The sequence below is a fragment of the Apis mellifera genome, linkage group LG10 (genome assembly GCF_003254395.2).
Source record: "Apis mellifera strain DH4 linkage group LG10, Amel_HAv3.1, whole genome shotgun sequence".
Classification (NCBI taxonomy): domain Eukaryota; kingdom Metazoa; phylum Arthropoda; class Insecta; order Hymenoptera; family Apidae; genus Apis; species Apis mellifera.
Genome location: NC_037647.1, coordinates 3,957,408 through 3,981,703, shown reverse-complemented (window position 1 = coordinate 3,981,703; position 24,296 = coordinate 3,957,408). Strand labels below are relative to the sequence as shown.

The 24,296-nt window shown below is 30.2% G+C and overlaps 1 protein-coding gene across 6 annotated transcripts in view; it reads left to right on the top strand.

Moving 5' to 3' along the window:
* Window positions 1-1,773: 1,773 nt before the first annotated feature.
* The window catches only part of LOC410006, a 142,316-nt gene continuing 119,793 nt past the window's right edge, over window positions 1,774-24,296 (top strand). For 3 of the 6 annotated variants that reach the window (XM_026443494.1, XM_026443493.1, XM_006560820.3), the window contains exon 1: window positions 1,811-1,928. In XM_026443494.1, the coding sequence (XP_026299279.1) occupies window positions 1,826-1,928 (103 nt within the window). In that variant the 5' untranslated portion in view covers window positions 1,811-1,825. Of the gene's footprint in view, window positions 1,929-4,201; window positions 4,325-24,296 lie in introns of those variants that run through there. The other 3 variants (XM_006560821.3, XM_026443495.1, XM_006560823.3) reach the window with 3 other exon arrangements.

Below are 24,296 nucleotides of genomic sequence, written 5' to 3'. Positions count from 1 at the left end.
TCAAATGGAGAAGTAATTTTTCCAGAAATCTGGCGTCTTATGAATCCTTTAGTTGAGACTATAAAGTCGAGGGGAATACGAATAAGAGGGAAAACCCAGTGTCTTGATTTCGTAGAGAAATCAAAAGGAGAAAACATCCCGTGGTATGTTTCTTTTTATTGTTAACCCTCTGAATAATTGACAAGTTCATTGATTTTTCTTCTCTTTACGAATCAACGCATTCAACACGAAAGTTCTCTCTAGAACTCTCTTCTAACTTTCCCCTTCGTTCGTCGAAAACAAAAGAAATAGGTTGCCACGTATTTCATTACAGATCAATTTTTCCTCGTCGATTTTCATTACAAAACATACGTGTCGTTTTTAATTGATAATCATTTATATTTGGTCGATTCGAGGGTTGCATTGCTCCTCTATTTCTTCATATTTCATTTTACTTAATAAATTATACAATTTATTTATCAAGTAAATAGTATTATAAAGCATAATCATGCATCGATATCTTCCGTTAACATATTATATTTGCAAAGAAATTCAATCCTGAAAACAATCCTGAAGAGATAAAGAAGACTCAATGCGAAACACCTCGAGTTCGTGAAAATTGTTCCCGGGTAATGAATGTCCCTTTCTCCAATTCATATTTTTCAACAGCCGCTCGAAGGTATTCTTGAAGGGAAAGCGTTCTAAAAAAAGTCGCGTCCCGATTCTTCACGGTCGTATGAATTTCACTACGATTTCTTTCTCGAATATCCGCGGAAACGGGTAAGCGTAAAAATCTACGGAAACGTTCTTTCCATTTCTCTTCGTGCAAGATGTTACGCGTCATCTTATGTATGTCGTGCAATGTTATTTTACGTTTCACGGGAATATAACGGGAGTTTATTTAAAGTTAAATTTCAACTGCAGCTAGGGAAAGCGTTATATCGACGTAGGTGTTATCTATCCTCATTTTATTTATATTTACCTAAACTAAAATGGTAAATTTGAATAAATAAATGAATAAATAAAATGATTATATATTGACGAATAAAATTGTTCAAAGTAATCTTTTCTCACTATTTTTTTCAATTCTAATCTTCTATATCGATATAGTTATTATCTGTTCTCATTTTATTTATATTTATCTAAATTAAAATGGTAAATTTGAATAAATAAATAAAATGATTATATATTGACGAATAAAATTGTTCAAAGTAATCTTTTCTTATTACTTTTCAATTCTAATCTTCTATATCGATGTAGTTGTTATCTATCCTCATTTTATTTATATTTACCTAAACTAAAATGGTAAATAAATAAATAAAATGATTGTATATTGACGAATAAAATTGTTCAAAGTAATCTTTTCTCACTACTTTTCAATTCTAATTTTCTATATCGATATAATTGTTATCTATCCTCATTTTATTTACATTTACCTAAACTAAAATGGTAAATAAATAAATAAAATGATTGTATATTGACGAATAAAATTGTTTAAAGTAATCTTTTCAATTCTAAAATCGTTTAAATCACAACCATAATTTATATATATATATCCATAAAATTTCAAATCATAATCACGATATTTATTTAATCTTTCTATTTAATCTAAATATAATTAAAAAAACATAGCAGTCGATCTCCAGGATCTCCGCGAAACCACCCCCTCCCTCGAGAGCGTGTGTAGGTCACCCCGATTCGCGATACCATCCCTTGACATCCGTTTCGGCCCTTCTGTCCCGCTGTAACAACCCCGAGAAAACCACCACCGATCTTCCTTCTACTCCCGTTTATCGTGTGTACACGTAAATGCTGAGGGGGGTTGGTGGAGAGGCACGTCTGCGCGATGCGCGTCGAGAGAGGAGCGAAGCCTCTTTCACGGCCGGTCCGACGTGCTTTTCCACCCTCGACGACAGTCCTGCCGCACCACCGAAACGTGCAACACAATCGTGAGTAAATTTCCTTCACACATTGGTCGATCGCATACACGCACACGTACTCTTTTTCTCTCTCTCTTTTTTATTTTCTCTCTCTCTCTCCTCTTTTCTCGCGTTCTTCGTCCACCCTTAAACCTGGATTCACCGGGTTACGAGATCCTATTTATTCCGATTCATCCCTCTCCCCCTCCCTTCTCCCGTTGATTTTTATGTTTATCTCTTGTTTTGTTCGTTTGAAGCAAGATCGAAGTAACTTTTACGACGATTGTTACTCCGTAAATGGTGGAAGATATGAATCGTGAATTTTTGTAACGCAGTTAACGATTTCAAGTTGAAGAATATGGTGAAATTGTTTAATCGTTGGTAATTGGAAGATTCTTTTGTTCGTGACTGAATTTTTTATTTTTATATTTTTTATAATAATTGTATAGTTTCCTTGGTTCTTGAATTTTATATAGAGATAATTTTTTAATAATATTTATTTGAATTGTGTAGTTTCCTTTTTTTTCCTTGGTTTTTACAAATTTTATTAGAAAAATTTGAAAATTGCAAATTTGGAAATATGTAATGTAATTTGTTAATATTCTAAGATCTCTCTTTATAAAAATTATTGCAAACACTTGAGAAATTTTCGGAAAAAATCGTTTGGAAATTTTAAAAAAATGAATCGGATTCTTGCATCTGGAGCTTTTTTTTTTTTTTTAAACGAAGATTTACCGATCGACGTTCTTGAATTATTTAAAGAGGTTTAAGGATAGATACTGTGACGCGGTTCTTTACATTTAGTTGTACGTTCTCTGTGCGTTTGCGGAGGATCTCGTGGAACGGAATTCACACCGCGTGGATAAACCAGAGCCACGGAATGAAGATTAATTCCTTTCTGTCTGCCTGCTCTGTCCTTTGCCTCTTGTATATCCTCGCTTTAACAAATCTCCATCCAGTAGAAAACTTGGACGATCTCGATCGGATTTTATTTACGATTCCTTTGAGGATGAACTCGAGGTCGGAAAGTGAAACTGGAACTAAAGTGCGTGCTTTTTCTTTCACGTTTCCATTCCACCTTGTCGAAGAAACGCAGTTTTAGTTTTAGTTATTTTGACAAAAAATTGTATTACAGTGAGTGATTTAATTATTATGATCGAAGGATGAAATTGAAAATATTATATTTTTAAATTTTTAGATGGATAGGTTCAAGTGTGAAAAAATTTGTTATGAATTTTTCAGACGTTAATGAGTAACAAGTAGAATATTTTATAATATTGTAATCAATGGTAATTTCAAAATGATCATAATAATTTTATCTTTCATCGTGTTCTTCGAATAAATTGTGTAAAATATTGCGTTATAATATCGTTAATTTATACGTGGAAAATTTATTTTTCCTTTACATATTATCATTGTAGGGAAAATTGAAGGGGACCACGTTTTTTTATCGATCCTTTATATGTTATTATTAAATCATTTCGAGTGACCGACTAATGAAAGCACTTTCTCTTTTTATAAACACCCAATAGCCAATGTTGTAACTTTCTATTATATTTATTTATTAAACGTTTTTATCTCATGAAACGAGAAAAAAATTACAGAATATTGGAAAATTAAAGTTTGGTGGATGCTTTGAGACACTCTTCAACGAAAGTTCTATTTAAAAATTTATGTTGAAAAAGTATTTAGATACTAGAAACAATAGGAGATATAAAAAAATTGATTTGTTACAATCATTTTTAATGAAAATGTAATATTATGAAATATCTTCTTTGCTCTTGGGTGTATTTCATTAACATATGAAAAAGGAGACAAAATGTGAAACACAAGGATAGACATAAATTAATATACCATTTATCTCTTGTCTTTTATACAAATTTTGGAAAATTAAAATTAAAGAATCCTTCAAATTAATTAAGTCTAATTTTTTAAATTTCTTTTAGAGTATTTGAATCATTTCACTTTTGTCCAATAAAATCTCTTTTCATCCCTAAATTTCTTCCATTAATAATTAGTTTTCTGATATAAACAAAATTTTCCATATTAATTTTCTCATTTAATCACACGAATCTAATTTAATAATTTAACAACCCCTATAACAGCACATCAGTAAATCTTCGAAAGGGTTGAAAAATCTTTCCCCATTTACTTTTCTCGCTAATTTCCACTATTTAATCCCCTTCTTTTTTCGCCAATTTTTCAAACTCGACTCATCACGAACGAGAGAGAAAGTGCTTTTCCGGAAAAAGTGTTTTTCCGCGCGTGTGAAGCCTAATACCAAAATTTAATAAATTTTTCAGCGATCTGGCGAGAATTTGCACGATTATAATAACAGGTTGGCAAGCCTCTGGCAACGAGAGTATCGGGAAACGCGGTTTCGTTAACCGCCCCTCGAGCTGTTTCTAAACGATCCCGGAAATACGGTTAGCAAAACGAGATTATAGACGACGACGGTGTCGTTTGATCCTTCGTTTGCTCTCGCACAATGCAAACACGGCCTCGTATATCGAACCCTCGTCCTCCACGAGACTTACCCCGTGACAACTCGTGGCTCGACTCGAGAATTGTTTACGCCTTTTCGTATCAAATATAATTATTAATATAATAATCGTATTGAGAATAAATATAGATAAAGATAAAAATCAGTAGGGATTGTTAGGAATAATTTTCTGTATTATATAAAATTTTTTTTTTGATTTTAGACGTAGAAATATTTATTATTTTATTCTGATAATGATAGCTTCAATATTTGGCAATCGATGGTTCAAAGAATTTTGTTAAAATTAAATGTAAAATGTGTAAAATAGATTTTATGTTTATCAATATAGTGTTTGATAATATAGTGTAGATAATATAGGAATAATCATAAATCAAAAATAAATCAGAGAATCAAAAATGATATGTCAGTATTTTAAAATATTTTTATATTTGGTAATATATTTTGTATAAGTTTCGTGTAAGTTTTCATTTAAGAAATTATTATGTCCCACGAAAATTTAAGTGATTTTAATAATTTTCAAAATTAGCTAGGAACAATGAGAGGATAGAGAGTGAAAATAGTGGAGATTGAGATTATAAAAAGATTATTGAAAAAAATCTGATCTGATTTTGAGAGGACAAGAAAAATTTTTATTATTGAAGAATAAATTTTAATATAGTTTTATAACGTGATTGGAAAAGGAGAAGTATTTTCATTAACGTTTTCACACGGATAATATTTGAAATGCTATAACATTAAATTTAATGGAAGATTGATTGTTATTAGGAACTTCGTAAAACATATTAATGAATTAGTGATGAAAATTTCGAGTGCAAATGTTTACAATGCATATTTCATTCGTAACTTATTATTGATAAATAAAATTAATTAATAATGTAGGCCATTATTTAAACAATTTAATATTTAGTTCAACTAATTCAATTATCGAGTTATATTCCTCATAGAATAGTAACATCTTGCAATAGATACGTTCAAATTTCATTTGTATTTACGATTTTTAGTAAATTTTTAGTAAATTTTTAGTAAATTTCAGAGAAATGATAGTATAATCAAGGAGTCATTCTCGAAAAATTAATTATTTTCGTCATAGTTTTTATTTTTAATTTATTAGTATTAAATCCAATGAAATAAATTTGATTTCAAATTATCAAAATTTGTCAAAATTTAAAGTCAATGTTTGCAAAAATATTTCGAGCTTATAGTTTTATATCAAGCCAATAATATTCTATCGTTAACACTGTTACTTCTATCAACAGAAATCAATTTAACTTTAAAACAAAAATATTTCTCGATTCGAGCCTCGAATGTGTATCCATCCAAACTTTTTGTGTATACAAATTGCTTTTTGACAAAGTGTTGCATACACTGTGAGTTGTTGTATTATCTTGACAGCACTAAACGCCATTCTTTTTATAAATCTATACATATAACCACGATAAACAAATACTATTATATCTGTGTATAGTGACAATTATTCCATTATTTTGGCTATAATAAATAAGTTTTATCTTTTTCAAAGTGGATGCAATCTCTCTTTTGGCCGATTTCATGTATCAAAAATAATATAACAATAAAAGGATTCTGAAAAATTTTGATATTTGAGAAAATTTTTTACACGCAAACTTATTTATTATAGACAGGATAATTATAACTAATACTATCTCTTTTTCTTTTTAATTTTTGTAAAAGATATGAAAAATCAGTTTGTTTTCAGGAAATGTGAATTTTCATATCGTTTATCGAACTTTTCAATTGATAGTTTGATCGAGACATTGAAAATGGATATTGTTTAAATTATTATCATTTGCATAACGCATTACGTATATTTGTAATATGCATTGTTCAGCTTTTTGAAATATAAACTAGGTGTAATTTCTATTAGGGGAAATTATTTAAATATAAGAACTATAAACGAGATTAGACGAGATTGAATTGATTTAAAAAACAAAAAAATACTTACTCCTGCGTAAAAGCAAAGATCTTCAAATTTTCACCGTGGAAATTTTTGTATAAATATCAATCTATTGCCTTTATTTTCCACTTTCATTTTCTGGAGAACCTTTCGATATCAAAAAATTATCATCAAATTCATTCAAACTTTTTTGTATACCTTGGTATGCAACGAAGAGCCAACAGGTTCTCCTCTTCCCTTTCTTCCCTTTTCGCCGACGCGTCCAACTTAAACACCGGCCGATCGATCGAAAAAAACTTTGACCCAGTTGCTCGTCTCATCCCCCGGAACAATGCGTGAAAAAGTCGGGCTGAGCATCGACCTCCTCCTCCTCCTCCTCCTCCTCCTCTTATAAATTGTTCAACACGATCGAAACGGAATTAAATGACGTGACCGATGGAGGTAACGAGGGAACAGTGGAATGCTCGAAAATCAAACCGTGTTCCCGATCGCTTTTCACGTGGAACAATGGAGATCCACTCGGGAAGAGCGCAGGGGACCTCCTGTTTACGATAACCTCCCGCGTGCCACGTTAACTTTGCTCTCTCCAACTTGAGTTTAGTTTGTCCTGGATAGAAAGCTTCTCACTCCTCCCCCCTTCTGTATATTCGTGGCTGAGAGTTGGTCGAGAACACCAACGAAATTGGGGGTTATTAGTTCGATTTTGGTCCATGTTATGGGAGTATCAAAGGGATATTACTGGATATTGTGGAATTTACTTTAGGTGGCTTTCGAGGATTAGCGGATTAGGATGGATGAACTTATTTAATTTATTTAATTCCCTGGATTTTTCTTTTATTTGTTTATTATTATTATTATTTTTTTAGAATTTAATAATAGATACCAAGATCTAATTGTAGATTAAATCGAGAGTTATGTCTATTTTAAAAATTAAGTGTGGGACGATATATTTGTCTTGTCTTGAAATGAAAAATTTCTTAATTAACTTAATTATTTTTTTCCTCTTATATACTTACGATATTAACAGATCCAAAGGATAATATTTCAAAACTTGAGATCTTCCATAAATCTGTTTCGTGTATTCCATTAATATTTGAAAAATTTCAAACAAACATGATGTCGCGAAAAAATATCGAGGGACTAAAATTTGAACGGTTTAAAAGTTAAAAGACATGGAAAATATTTCATTTCTCATCTCGCGAAGACAAAACGAGTTAGAAACGAGTAAATTTTTCTCATTCGAAGTTCGACAAATATCGGAGAAGTGGATGATATATCAAGTAGAATATGTTCATTACCCACGCGCATACGTAAATCATCACAAAAACTCTCATGCTGAGGATCTCGATCCGAGCAATTTCGCGGTCGAATCACTGGAAGGAACTTTTTTTCTTCCGGAGTAATCACGCTCTCCATGATTGGAGACCTCGAAATGCATATATGGTAATTCGCCGGATCTCCTTTTGCCGCGGCTCCTTCCGCGCGGAACCAGATTCGATCGATCGACTTTCTCTCGCCAGCCAAACATCTGTTTCAAGTCCGGCAATAAGAGGAGTGAAAAGGTGGAGGAGGAGCTCGGCGTTGCACGCCCCGCCGATCTCTATCGAGGATGCAATTAGAAAAATTTCGAGGCGGAATTGCCATTAGTAGATTAATAGATCTCTTCTTCTCGTGCACGTTGATACCGATTACGGGTCAGTGATTTGTTCAAATATTGTTTTGTTTTCGTGGATTTTTTTTTTTTTGCTTTTTTGGTAAATAATGGGCTATTGTTCCTCAGTGACTTGGAATTAGTTGTAATTATTTTGGATTTGTTTTTCATTCGTTCATTCTATTGTTTAGTTTGTTGCGTAGGACGCGGTGCACAATTGGGGATTTGTATTTTTAATCTTTTGTGGGTGGTATATAATTTTACAGTAGTTTTACAAGAGGAAAGGGATCGTTATTTCAAAAAAATATCTCAAAGATTTGCAATTTTGCTAAATATAAAAATAATTTGTTTGTCATTATTATTAATTGTTATTGTTATTATTTCATTCTAAAAATAAAATTGATTAATTTTACAAGTTCTAATTTTAAAAAGATACAGTGCTCTAGAAAATGAATTTCTTTAAAATATCTTTCGTCATAAAACATTTATAAGATCTTTTAAATGGAACGTTACCAGACATCTTGAAGCCAAAAGTGCACATGTGGGAGTCTAGTAAACCTCTGGAAAATCTTGTCGCTTTCTCAGTTTCTATTCTCAACCCTCCAGTCATAGGTGAAAATCGAGTCCAACTTATTCCATCCCATTTTATCAAATCACATTTATTTTATCGATTTTGTGGCTTTCTGCACACAAATGTGGTATATTCACTCTTAGTATTTTCTAAAGAAAAACAGGTATAAAGAGATTTGCAATTTATCGTTTATGATAAAAAAAAAAAAACATATGAAATTTCAACCATTCCATTCGAGGAATAACACGTTGCTAATTAATTTTATGAACAAACGATTGAAACAAATCGCGCAAACATCCACAAGCGTTATTATTATCGTTAATGATAGATGGATAAAGAACTCGATGGATAAAGCTCAAAGTAAAGCTCGTTTTAATTAATACGTCATGTAATGCACGATTTCCACCTACGTGTCTAAATCTTCTTCGCTCATTTAAAATGATAAAAGTAGATGAAGTATTTCTGTGAAATATATTTTTAATCGATGACCGAGAATTATTGGAATTATCCCCAAGTATTTCCTTTCCTTTAATCATTCGTTAAAAAAGCGATTAAATATCAGAATTGGGATGAAAGAAATTTTCCTTGGAAAAAAAAAAAAAGAAAAAAGTTCTTTTCATGGTTTCATCGTCGACACGTCGTTGCGAATTATCTTCCGCTCATTGGCCAATCGTTAATTTCACTTCAAAACCCGATACTGTCGTCGTTAAATCGCATTTCTGCCAATAATTCACTTAACGATCTCCCATGATGTTGTTAATTAATGGTTAAAGTATCGAAAAAAAAAGAAAGAAAGAAAGAGAGAAGCCACGTTGAAATCGAATAATCGTAACACACCGTGTTAGATTAAGCAGTCATTTTTTTTTCCCTCGTTTTTCAATTTTTGTTCGCCATTTTTCCCTCTATTTTTGTTTATTCACTCCTTGAAAATTATTTCGATTAATTATATGTTATTATGGTTAAATTATATCATTCGAGATAGAAGGATATATTATTAGGAAGGATATGTGATTTGAGAAATTAAATTTAGAGGATTGGTTTGAGATGATCTTTATATATTTTGAAAGATTTGAATATTTATTTCGAATTGATAAATTATTAATGAATAATTTGTCGAATGAATCTGTTGCTATATCTTTTCAAGTAAAAAAGAAATATGATTGAAAAAAATGTTCTTATATTTATTTTTTTCAGTTGAAGATTTCTCTATAAAAAATTATATTCTGAAAAAATTTATTTTTTCAGAAAAATTATTAATAGTATCATTAGCAATTATTATTATTATGTTGTATGCAATGGATAAGAAAGTATTAGTTTAGTATTGGAATTTTCGAATAAGTGGAAGAGTGTTACAGAAAACCAAAGGTAACAGATAAAATTCTTCATTCTTTTTATTTCCTCTTCTCCGCTAGAGGCTAGAGAGAAAATCCTCTTTTATCCTGTTGTTTCTTTTCTTCTGATCGATTCTTAGAATCCAATAGTCGAAAGGAACTTTTATCTTCTATATATAACTTTTATCTTTGTATAATTTCTTACAAAAATAAAATCAAAGATATATCCAATATTTATAATTAAAACACCAGTTATTATGGTTTGTATGCTTTTAAAAATTCTATAAAATAAATTTATAGAACACTTTGATTATAGAAATAGAATCTTTTTTATAATCCAAATAACAATTCAAAATTTTCTGTTAAAAAACTCGTTTTATTTTTCTTTACCTTATTATCATCATGTTAAATTTCAAATAAACATGTTAAAAAAATTAACATAATAAGGATTCAGCATCCGATGAAGATTAAGATATTTTTTGATCGAGTCACGGATAATTTTTTTTATCGTCTTAATTTAATCTTGCTTCTTCAGACTTTCATTTCGATATCCGCCTCCTAGATAATTTAATCATTTTTTGCTCGTTATAAGATAAAATAAGAGTATTTCTCGTATCAACCGGTATTAAATTTTTCATCGAGATTTAATTTTCACTCTTCTTCTCGCAAGTCTTATAATTTCTCGCAAAATCTGTTCGATGATAAACGACCCCATTGAAAGAAATTATTTATTAATACCTTCTTTTTCGAGGCATGTTAATAGAGGCAAATAAGACCAGAGACTTGTATGAGGATACGAATTTACATAGTCGGGGAAGATTTCCTTCTAAACGATCGAGCTGGGTGAACGCTTTAATCTGCATCAAGATGAAGCGTTTAATTATCTCTGGATCGAATGATCGACCTTGCAACCCTTCTGAATATAAATCTCTTTGATGATACCATTAAGTCTTTAAATGCCGGTTACTTTATAGTTTGTGTGAGAATATTTTAATCAACATTTGAGATTTTTAATTAAAAAATTTGATTTCTTTGCGCGACGAGGAAAATTTTCTATAAAATATGATTTCATAAAGGAAAGGAAGATTTCGTAAACTCTCGGTGTTATGGAATAATTTAGTTTTCGTCGGTGCTTATTAATTTTCATAGCCGATTTTCAATTGTAGGTTAAAATTCCAGAGTAAAGAATTTTTGTATCTTTATATTTATAATAAAAAAAAAATTATTATACATTATTTCTTATTTCTTAAATGCCTCCCTTTTTTCAAGAACGAATAGAACAATACTTAATTCCAAGATTTGATAAATATTGAACAATATATACTGTATATTCTACCATTGAAACAGATGACCCTAAATTAACAGAGTTAATCGACGAACATGTCTTGGTATCAATTAACTCCAATTAGTTGAATTAACATTGCCGCCTAATTAAGCACTCTCGAAACAAGTTGTTCCATGTCGCGCTAATAATTCGATCATGTCACGTGGAACAAATGTTTTGTATTAGAAATTGTATAATCGATTTGTAATAAAATATAGCCAACAAATTGATACGATATATGCGAAGATATTTGGAAGAAATTTTAGGATAAAATAGAAATTATTACTTAAGATTTTACAGTATTAAAATGAAATTACATAAACAGATATTTCTTTTATACAAATAGAAAAAAAGTAAAAATTTTTAACAAAGGAAGAAGACCTTTACAATGTATCATGTAATAATTCTTTTAGAGAAAAGAAAATTGATGAATATTGGATCTATCTTTGATAATTAACCAGATATATTTAGAGAAGATTTCAGGGATTCTTCATTTTCCTTTTACAAAGAGAATAATAAATGATATTTCTTCTATATCCAGTAAATTTCTTCTTTACAAAGATAAAAATTTGTAATATATTTAAAAACGATTTTACAAAATTTTTACGCCATAATTGTTAATATATTACATATAATCATAGTAAAAGTCTTCTACCAATCCAATTTTTTTTCCCATTCTTAAATTTCAAACTTATAGATGCATTATATTTAAAAAAAGGAGCCCGATAAATTTTCATCCCATTTCACTTCTTCGAATTTATTCTTTCTCGTTCATTCTCTTTTCAAATACAGGATCCTATGTCCGTGTCTCGCGATACGGAACAGGCGTTTAAGTATATGTTTTATCGGGGGAAACACGATGGATTCAATTAGTCAGAGAGAACACGAGATGCTTTTACCAGCAAGAACATTGATACCGCGGCCAGGAAACGCGATATCATCTGGTATATACCTGTTCGATTAAACTCGAAACTATCGATTTCGATAGTGATACAATTTTCAAACGTGGAAATTTTCCTCCACTATTTTTCTCGCTTTCTATACCCTTTGAACTATAGAGGTGACGTTTTGCGGGAAATTTAACGCGCGTGCATCTAACGTTTTTGTATGAATTTTGTATGAGGGGTTTAAAAATTCTTGTCTTGCCGATACACCAACGCGAATTTTCTATTCGACGGTAAAATAGATGTTTGACAATTTAATTCAAAAAGGGACGTGTCGGATATTTATATATTTTGCACGACACAAAAGAATATGAAGAAAATATCGTTTTATTTGGATTATAAAAATTTACAATACAATGTCTATTCAATTTTATTATAAAAATTTTGAAGATTAAATTGTTAGTTAAAATTAATATTTTTCTGAATTTTTGAGCTTGGATATAACAAATTTTGTACAGTGTTCGTTTATTTATTCATAACTGTAATTAATCAATTATTATATATTTTTTTTTTGTATGGAAATAACTTTAGAGAATAGTGAGATTTTTTTCTTTTGGTGAGATTCGTAGAATATTAAATCAGTTTTTTTGATAGGTTTTATTTGTTTAAAATTTCACAGTTGAGAACAATGCATGCAGTTATTTTTTTCTTAATATATTCGAGGAATATTTATTAATTTTTTTAATGAATTGGAGCTAATTTAAAGTTTATAGCTTGGAGAAATTTTCCATCGTGGTTAAATTGTTTTCAAAGTATTAGAAAAAGTAAAATAATTATGAATTCAATCTTATATTGATTTTTATACAGATTCAAGATAAGTAGTCTTGAAATAAAGAAGGCTCTTTTGCGTTGCGTTTAGCTTTTATCTTGCAAGAAGCTATCTTTCCATATTACTTCAATTTCATATCATTCCATATTATATAGTGTCTTCTTTTAATCAAATAGAGAATACTATATGTGTTTTTAATTTTGCATATTTTATCTCTTTTCTTTTTTCATAAATTCAACGTTAGCATAAATTCTTTCCAAGAATAAAACTTTAGTGATTTCAAATGTACATTATGTTTTTAAATTTTTACCATCCATACCAGAATATAATGAATTATTCTGGAAATTTTTCTTTTTTACAAAAGAGTTAAGAGAAGATAGATTTTAAGGGCTTAAGATATTCGTGAATTAAAAGAAAAAATCCTTAATCCATTAAGTATGATATTACTTTGACACATAAAATGTAGTTTTGTATTTTCTTGTGGAATTTTTATTCAATTTATTATTCATCCATATAACAATAATGTAGATGAATTATTACAGGAGAAAAATATAAATTAGGAATATTTAAATAAAGAAAGTAAAGTTTTGTATCGTAATTTTTCTTTTAGTAATAATATTTAATAATAATTCCCTTATTATGATACAATATATTTCACCCAAAGGTAATATTTTCCAAAAAAAAACAAAAGAAAGAGAAAAAAAATTAATCCTATATTCCAAGTTGATTAACCATTCTACATCTTTCAACTACATACTAAATAACTACTTTAAATTTCCATAGTCATTTCTCAACACTTTACATTTTACATGCAAAGATAATTAAAAATCACGTCGGAGAAAAAAAATGTTCCGGGTCAAGATTTGTTTTGCGTAAGTTAATTGCTAAGAAAGTTCTCACGAAAGGAAAGGAAAAATTCTGCGTAATTATCCAATTATTTGGCTCTAACAAAGTGGCCGAGTGGGCGGATTTAATTTATAGTTTGTCAAAGTGTCACGTTTAATTAAAAAAAAATTTTATGAATATTGAATATAACTGTACGCAATTATTCAGTCTCGTTTACTTTATCTTAATTCTTTTCACGTATGTCCTATTATTATTGTTTCGCCATTTTGAAATTCGTCGTAACGCGGGAAATTTAATCCGCTGTTTTATTTTTTTTCACAAATCAAACGTAAGTCGAAACAGAATTTGATTTGTTAAATTGTAAAGTGCTTACTAGTTGTCTGTCTACTAAGAATGCTTAACTTCAGTAAAGTATAGCCTGTAAAACGTAGGAAAATTGCGTGGAAGAGTTTCAATTCAGGAGGAGGTTGAAACTTGAGGCGAAAGTTGAGAAAACACTGTTTCGCGGCAGAGGTTATATTCATGGAGACAAAATAATCGATTATACTTATTTCTCATGCACTCCTTACGTTTTCCACATTTTTTCAATGATATTTTTATAATTGGGATCCAATATTTTTGAAACATTCACGTATTTCTTCGTATTTCAGAATCTATTTTTTCAATCTAGGATTTTGATATTATTCCGAAATTCAACTTATCCAATAAATATTATTTTTAAATTGTACGTTTCAATTTTTATGGAAAGTTTCTTCCTCCGTTTGAAATCTCGTCCCGGAGAATATCACATTTGAAAATCTGTCACGCACACGTGCACTTGAATACCTCAAGAAGAAATGATGTTGAAGAAATGATGTACACGATACAAATGACAATGGTTATAAAATCTTTTTCTTTTACTTCAAACATCAAATATTCTTGAAACTTCAATTAAACTATCGTAACAGATGCTAGGCTAAGAATAAACGTTTAAGTAGATACTTAAGTAAGAAGACACTTTCTAAAAAAGAATATCTTTCACTTCTACTTTATGTAATATAAAATTCAAACTTTCTCTATAAAAAGATAGGGCTATAAAAAGATTTTTATAATAACCATAAATTAAACAAACTAATTTGTAAGCTGTTTAAATAAAAAATTAAACTGATGTAAAACTATAAACTTTATATTAAAAATATATACACCAAAATCTAATTTACAGTAACGAATTCCTTATCTTTCTCAAATTTCTTAGCTCTCTTAAAACCAGTTAAATCGTCGAATGAACATAATTTCCAACCAATCCGCGAAACGTTTCAGTAACGAATTTATCTTTGGATTTAAGGATGACGATGCAGACGACCATAACTCGTGATTGTCTCACGAATCCCGTCACGGTTTCGCGCTTCGTAACGAGCTCCGTCAGCGTTTCCGTCATCAAGTTTTTAGGGTTGATCCGATCTCTGAATTTCTGATTAACCCTTCACCACGGCCAAACCGTTATCGCTCCCCGAAATTTCGACCTCATTATAATTAGGATCAAGCGTTTATTCATCGAGGCTTATCGCGCGTAGCAACGACACGTCTGTATAATTGTGTCCCCGGGGCTCGTTCCAAACTGTTCCGCCTTCTCCGCCTCTGTGTTTATTGATTAAATTTCTTGCGTTGTGTTCCCTCGAAGCGAAGGGGAGCAGCTTCTGTCCAAAGGATGTAGAAATTGCGTGTGTTTGTCAGACGTGTGTTTATTATTGTTGTGAGTTTCGATTATTGCGGGGAAGTGATCTTAATCTTTTTTTTTGTTCGTTGGTCGAGAAGTTTGTATTGATTTAGATTGGAATTAAAACAATTTGTTTTTTGGAGGGATAGGATAATTTTTAAAATATTCGATATTATTTAGATTCTTTTTTTTTTTTCAATTTTCGTTCTTTAAGCATTTTCGAAATTATTTCTTCGATATCGAGTTGGTATTAGAAGGAAATGAAATGGAAGTAGATCTCGTGTTACGCGGTACTTTTCTCAATATTTTATTTTTAGATAAAAGGAAAAATATTGTTACTCGATCTCCAATAAAGTTAGCTGCGATACTTGCAGCTAACATCGAGATATTTCTTCTCAGATTTAATCTCTGATGTAGTGGAAAAAAAATCAATCATTTATAAAAATTTGATAGAAATTATTTATTGATCGCATCGTATTTAAAATGTATCGTGTACATCTTAATCAAATAGGGGAAAAAAAAAATACTTTCTCTAGAATAAAGATATTTCTTTAGAATTGTAGATTACATTCATTTTATTAATTTTGAATATCTATTATTGAAGATTAAAAAAAATTAAACATTCGCAAGAGCGAAATTTATTTTTCCAATCGACAAAATGCACCGTTTTAAAAAACTCCTGTAATCTTTCGATCCATCCACTTTGTCCGTTGCGATTAAACTTATCAATGTCGATATATCACTGTGGCCAATTGTTGCCAGTGTCTCAATCTCGGGGGAATCCCTTGGCTGTCTGTTTCCCTCTAATCGATTGCCACCTGTTGAGAGGGAAAACTTGTCCACGGGGTTGTTCGGTGCTCAAGCTCGGTTATATGCTCGAGTGGATGTGATGGTAAAATGATCCATCGAGAAGATTGTAGTAGGACGATATTCTAGTTTTGACGTCAAAGATGAGGTATATTTTTTTTTTTTATTATCCGCGACATTGGATGGATATGATAATATATGATAATTGTAGAGACAGTTTTATAGCAGGCATTTTTATTGGAAAAAATTCCAGTTGAAATTAAATTTTGACGTTTATCGCGCGTACGAAAATTTGATAAAAAAAAAGGTATGGTCTTGTTTTAAAATTTAATATTTTATTTTGTTCGATTAACACTATGCTTATTTTTGCAAAATTTTTTGTTATTACTGGCATTTGAAATTAATTATTAATTCGTGCTATTGAAGCTGTGCTATTGAAATTTGGTTTTATTTTAATATGTATTTTGTATTTTTTTATGTGTCAAAAAAGCAATAAAAATTGCCGATGACATTTAAATACAAAATATAAATTAAAATTAAATATATCTCCTTTTATATATTATTAGAGGATACATTCTATATCGATATTATGATTACATTGTAATTGTATATTTATTACGAAAATTGTGTAAAAAGAATCAAATTGTATAAAATAAAGAAATATTTGAATCGTATCTACATGTTGCAAAATTTTATGCAACGAAGGGATCTCTTCATGAATAATAATAAAAAAAAAAAAAAAATCTCGAAATTTGTGGTTATTATACCAGCTTTTATGAAATATGTCAATAATAAAATACAATTTGAGATGAAATTTGTAGAATGAATATCATGTAATATAATAGAAATATTTTCGATGTTATTTCATCGAAAATAAAATTTATAGCTAGATAAATTTCATTCATGAATATATTATGTGAAATAATTAGAATTTAATTGGGATTTTTGTTATTAAGATTACCATCGAGTATGAAAATATTCGAAATGTAAATCTTACAGGATCAGAGATAATTTTTCCCATAACGGTAAACGATTAATTCTGATCAAATTACACAAATTTTTATTTAAAATTTTAAAACAGTGAAATATCGTGAATACTTTCATTAAAAAAAAAAAATATATATATATATATATATATATAAAAGACAAACGGTAACTTTTTTGTTTGTGTCAAATATTAAATTTCCTACAACATTTTATTAAAAAAGAAAAAAAAATATTCAATTTACAAACTTCCACAGAATAAAATGATAAAAGTCCGAACATAAATTGCAAATTTTTCAAAATTTATATCGATTATTTCAATATAACTATATAACAAAAATATCTTTGCAAAACTTCCCGTTGAAACCTATATATTAACATATCATTCGATTTATAATTTCTTTTAAACAAATTATTAATTCTTTTACACAATTTTTTCTCGTAAATTATTTTCCATTACATCCTTCAAACAGCGCGAAATAATTTACAACATAATTGTATTTCTCAAATAACAAATCGTATCCATTTTATTAATCTTTACGATATTACTTCTCTCCATCGCGATAATAATAACTTTATCGCAGAAATTGATTATAGATCGTCAAGGAAGGCAATCAGTTGTTTGCTACTATCTGTGGATAATAAAATCTGTTAATAAAATCCCCAAGGACGATGATATCGTCGACTTTTTTCCACGAAAGAGGAAAAAATGTCGTCGTCGAAACTGAAAAAAGACGATTTCATCTGAATCCTCCCTCCCTCCTCTCCTCCCCCGATAGATCAACACGCGAGAACGCTCTTTTTCGAACGACAAAGGTCAGACGACTTTCGAACAGAACCGGAAGAACCTATACTCTTCTACACAAGATTAATCCCGAGTAATGAATTTTCGTCGTTTCTTTGTATCTTCAATTAAAATCCTTTGAGGATTAAATGACGTTCACCGATCTCTGGATTTCGAGAGTTAGAAAGCAAGGTTAATGAAGCGTGTTTCCTTTATAATATATATATATATAATATAATAAGGTTGGTAAATGGAATTATTAAGTTCACCTTTTGATGGATTTTCCTTTCTACTTGATCGAGAATTTTCGTGGAATGTCGAAGAGTTATTGGTTAAATTATAGGAAAGGATATGAATTTGGATGAAGGAAAATTTAGAATTTCATTTGTTTTAATTAAATTCTAGGATGAAATATTTGAATTTTTCTTTTAATAAGTTTCGTCTATTATTATAATAATATGTATTATTTCAAAATCACGTTTCGTGTCCAGTTATCATTTACAATAAACGTGTTTTTAAAATAATTTGGTACAAAAACGAAGCACAATATGCACGACGGGAAATTGAGGCGTGTAATCAGATAGATATTTCATATTTCTAACTTTAATAAAATTTATCACAGTTTTTATTACAACTTTTAACATTACGTACCTTGTTAATGTAATGTAAAACTTTCCTTTGAATAATTTCTCAAGCACTAATTTTTGTTTTTTAAATTACCCTCCATTCCATATCTACTGATATTTATAAAAGCTACCATTTAATTTTCTTCAATTATTAATCAGTTATATGAATCAGTTATGAGAATACTGATTATAATGAACTTTTCTTAACTTCAAAATTTAAATTTTATTTTAATAACACATCAGTCGAGCGTGTGTAAAGCCTGTTGCAACTTTTAACATACTTATCACAAATCTGATTTCTATCTGATCTCAATCAGAATCAAACCATTTGTGCATGTAAATCGAGTACAAGAGATTGTTTCTACCTGTAACCTGCACGCAAGAAAAGGGCGTTTTATTTACGATTTGCCATTTTCTTGAAATGAAGATTAATTGTCTCTGAATCACGAAGCGTTTACTGTTCTAATAAAAATAGGAGGGAGAGGTGAAGGGGAAGGAGAAAGGCTGTGATAGTACATTCATTAGTGTTGGCATTAGTTAACGGAACAATCTTGAAGTAAGACTAGCGAATAGGTCAAAGGATATTGAAAGTAAAGAAAGTAAAGAGTTCTTAAAAAGTGCTCGAAGGAAGAATCGATCATTTCCAATATTTTGCTTTCGTGTTTAAATCTTCCAAATACGTCAAGGTTTCTAAATTTTTTTTTTATAAGTCAAATTTTCAAATTTAATCTTCAAAATAAAAGTGACTTGTTAATTGCATGCGTGTTTAATTAATCAAGTTAATATTTTTTTAAATTATCAAAATTCCAAGTTACTTTTATTTATACATTGTGTATTATTTGTCCGATCATTAGTGGCGCGTCAGCATCGTGCATTTACAAGCACAGCTTGTTCTCCATGTGCTGAGATAGTTGGTTCTCTGGTTAGATTATGATCATGGTAAATGATATTGCATAAGACCCTAATTAGTAGGGACTGTGCAGATATCTGAGCTCTTGGTGTTGGAGCTTTAAAAGTTTCTGTATAAATATGTATGTTGGATGGGATTTTGCAGTTACTTCAATTTTCATGTTTGGAAACAATTTCGTGTTCTGTTATATATGCATATATTGCTGTCTCGCATAAAAGCAAAAGAAAACATTACGTGATAGAAATCAAAAGTTTGGAATATTTCATAGAATCTATTTTTTTTTTAGAAGGAAAAAATCGCGTAACTTTGAAAATTTGCAATCTAATTTAATTCTAATTTATGATATATGTAAAAATAAAAAAAGTTCAATAGTTAGTTTGTCAAACAGATGGTTATTGTAAAAAGAACACGAATGAAACAAACAACGATTAATGATTATGTTAGATATCGAAATTCACGGTTTTGGATCACGAATCCAGATCAGATAATGGTTGGATTGGGATCCCAAAAGTAAATACGTATAATCTCCTGAAATATATTATAAATTCCGGATGGATACTGGAATGTTCAGGATTATAGTTTAGTGGTGAATATGCTATTCATACGTTATACTGATTTCTCATTCGACGATACAACTAGTTTCAAACGTATTGTTCAGAGTATATCGTATAATTTTCTCGAAAATGATATTATTTCGTCAAATAATTTCCACCTTCTATAAGCATTACTCGCGATGTGATTATAAAAATCATACAAAATGAAATAATCACACACCATCAGCACGAAAAGTTTGAGAGATTTATTTTCCCATTTCTGGCTCGAATCATCGAATCTTTTATTCATCCTCTTAAAAACTCTTTAAGTAATTCTTCTATAACTTATCTATATTTGTACCAATAATTAATGTCAATGGATGAACCATCACTTTATCACGAATCGTATTTATCACTCACTTCCTCTTACGGATTTCACAGTGTGTATATACATTAATTATTTAAAAATGTATCTTGAACAGAGAAATTTAGAGCCGTGAAAGATAAAATTACTGTAAAAGCTTTCGCCCTTGTTCTAAGAAAATAATCTTTTCTCAGCACGAAGATCGAGGGAAGAAACGCGATCGATCCATCTATAAATTTCACGCAGCTTAGAGCCGATCGTGAAGAATTCGTAGTATAAAGAGTAGTCGCATAAAGAGACGGAAATATTGGTTTTCGATAACGTAGCATGGAAATGAATTTGCTCTCTAATCGGTGTATCGAATTGGCCGTGGCGCGTGTTCCTTTGATCGGTCTCTTCGTGAAATTTTCCGCGCGATCTCGGTGCTCATGATTCGATTTATCATAATATTGGGTAGGCAATTGGTAAGGAGTAATTAAAATCGGTGTGCGAAAACGTATGCTTTGCAGTTTGACCAAATTATTAACCGTAGGCGATGGTTTCTTTTTTTTTTTTTTTTTTAGATGATACAATTTTGATGACACGTAAGAAATTAGAAGTACACGCGTTAGGTTTGCTTTCATCTTGGATTTGGCACAGTGTAAGATATGGATTTATGGATGCGATGGATTTGGTATAATAGTTTGTTTATAAAAATTCTTCGATTCGAAAAAAAGGAATACGATGAATCGATCTTTTGCCGGATTTTATCTTAACTTTCGAAGAAGATTGTAAAAATCTCGTAAGAGATAAAAATAGGAAGAAATAAGATTTAGAAAAGAGTGATTACATTATTATGATTTCTTAGGCTATTGCAAACTTTGAAAAATTTCTCAACATAATTTTTATTCGAGATAAAATGTTCATTTTGAATTCTACTCCTTATTTTCGATCATCAATGATAATTTCTAAATACTTTCTATTTATTTTTCTAAAAGAGAGCAGAAATAAAGGGCGATATGACAAATTTTTGATAGATGCGTTTCATTTGTCAAAGGAGAAAGTCAATATTTGAACAGCCATGACGAAAACAGAGGATTTAAGGGATTTCCGTCTGTCGTATTGAATTTCAAACGTCTACATTACTAATCTGGTACATTTGTACTTTTCAGTATTTTTTTTTTTTTTTTTCCCTTTTGCTTCAATCCACGTTTGTCATCTTTAGAGATAAAAGCTTGTATTTCATTCTGACATTTATCTTTGACTAGGGAAAAAATTATGGAAAATTTCGAATTTTTTCATATGCACAAGCAATATAAATCTTCATTCTCATTTCGTTCGATGCAATTATTATAAATATTCGAAATTTACATTCATATGCCGATATAACAATTAACAATCGCGAATAAAATATAATACTTTTTAACAAAATTTCCACATTATCATCTGGAAAGAAGGTGTTTCATTTGCGTGGTGAAAACCCAGTTCGAGGGGCGGTTTCCGAATTCTGAGCATTCTCGTAGAGGTCAAGTGCTATTGGAACGTGTAATCGTGGAAACGTTCACGAATCGATGTCCACTATCGGATTACTTTGGGAGCTTCGTGAACCGCGTACATCGCCATAGCTCTTTGCATCGAGGACGTCGTTTGCGTCATGAAACGATGAATTTGAGAAAGACGTTGTCGAATAGATTCGACTTGCATAAATCATTCCCCGATTTCTTCCCTTCGTCTTCACTGAGGATTGCTGCTTTTGCAATCTTCGTTATATATTCACAATAACATTTTCTATTTTATAATACGTAAAATTTTACAAAATTTATTATTATCAGGTCGATGAAAGCAGTGACATTCGAGACTTTAAGAAACGTGTAATTTAAGCAAAGAATATTTGTCTTAACAATTAAAGTAATGAGAATAAAACAAGTAAGAAGCAACGTGATAAAACGAGGATCAATAGCTCTCTAGGCACGGGTTCACAAAGTAAATTTCTTTCCACTTGCTATGACACTTATTGTTTCTCTAATAATTTTTCATCCCCCTCTTCCCCCACCACTTTCTACCTCCACCATAGAAACCGGGGAAACGCTTGCTCTAATGGAGTTGCTCGTACAATGGGCGCATTGTCTAGGCTTTGCCAACTCTCTAACCTGTCGACGACCTCCCTTCCGGCCTCTCATCCCTCTCTGTTCCAACACTTGGAGACTAGCCTGTTGTCTCGGCTAAATACAGTATCGAACGACGACTTGAGTGAATCGACAGACTGCGAGCCGAGAATGTAACACGTGTATTGGGGTTGACTGAATCGAAAGTTCGTTAAACCGATTTTCGCGTGTTACGAATTGGATAGAGGTGAACGCCCCCTCTTCTCCTTTTGAATCGATTGGCAATAAATAAGAACCAGCGATTCCTTCTCGTTTTCAATTCAGAAAGAATCGAAAAGATATTATTTCTCTCCTTTTGTTTTTAATAGGTATTTAAATAGGTATTATTCTCATCCGTAAATTATGTAATTGCTTTTAGGAAGCTTTTACATTCCCATTGGAATATATATTTTTTTTTTAGAATATAGATAACTTCTTTGAACGTAATATCACACGATTCTAGTTTTTCAAAGTATCGAGTACCTTTTATTCTATTCCAGATTCTTTTCATCCCGTGGGAATAATGCTTTTAAATTAGGAATATAAATGAACAGAGTTAATTATAAAAATTATATATGACTTCTTGAATTGAAGGAATTTGAATTGCACTCCTCTCTCCGAATTTAATTTATTCTTCTCTAATTCACAAAGGCGATAAAGATGGAAAAGAGTTATTTCGGGTAATAAATGAAAGGTAATTAATAAATTGGATTTATTTGATATATTTAGGGATATAATGATATTATTTCGTAGATGATAAGCAATTCAAATTATTCTCAATTTTATATAATTTTATATATGTATCGCGTAAATTAAATTGAATTGAAAGAAAACGATTGATTTCGCGAATAGAAAAAAGAATATAAAAATTTATTAAATTGATAATTTTATTTGACGATTTGAATCTTAGAGAATCGATTTTTGAAACATATTCCCGTCCACTAATTTTCCCTCTTTGCGATATTTATTTTAAAATCTCGTAAATGCGCCTCTATATTCTATTTTTGAACGAAGTTGCAGCAAAGTTGTAGCGCATACATAAAACACACTTGCGAACGAAATACAAGCGTACGTGTATCGATTTTAACAGACGTGTTTTCGAAATTGTTCTTTTAATTTTCACTGAATTTTATTCATTATTTTCCCTAAATAATATCTCGTTCATTATAAAATTTATTTTTTTTTTTATTCCTGTCGAGTTATTTAAACATTTACATTTTAATCGATTCAAAAATATCGATCAGCGCGTAATTAAAAATTTTCAACTATTCGTAACCTCGTTAAATTTAAAATTAAAATCTTTAAATAAGAATTTATTTACTGATCTTTTGTTGTATTTATTTTTTCTTTTTTTTTTTTTCCATATTTTTCTCCGTATTCTTTGACGTAAATCTATATTTTCACAATAATTAATAAAACACCGCCATTATCCATCGTGGGATCGTTTTTCTTTGTCTACCTATTCTTCTTCTATTTCAATACCGTCCGCTTGAAAGGATACATTGTTTCTTCTACAATTATTCGCAACTGCACGTAACATCTAGAAAATAGATTAGTAGATCTATAGTAGAAACCATTGAAGGTAGAAACGAATTGTATTTTATCAGAACAATGATTTTCAACCCCTGGTTCCTTTGTACGTCATCAAATATTTTGTGGAGCATCTGTTACTTTTAATTTTTACAATTACGTTCTTTCATACTAATCGAAAATTAATGAT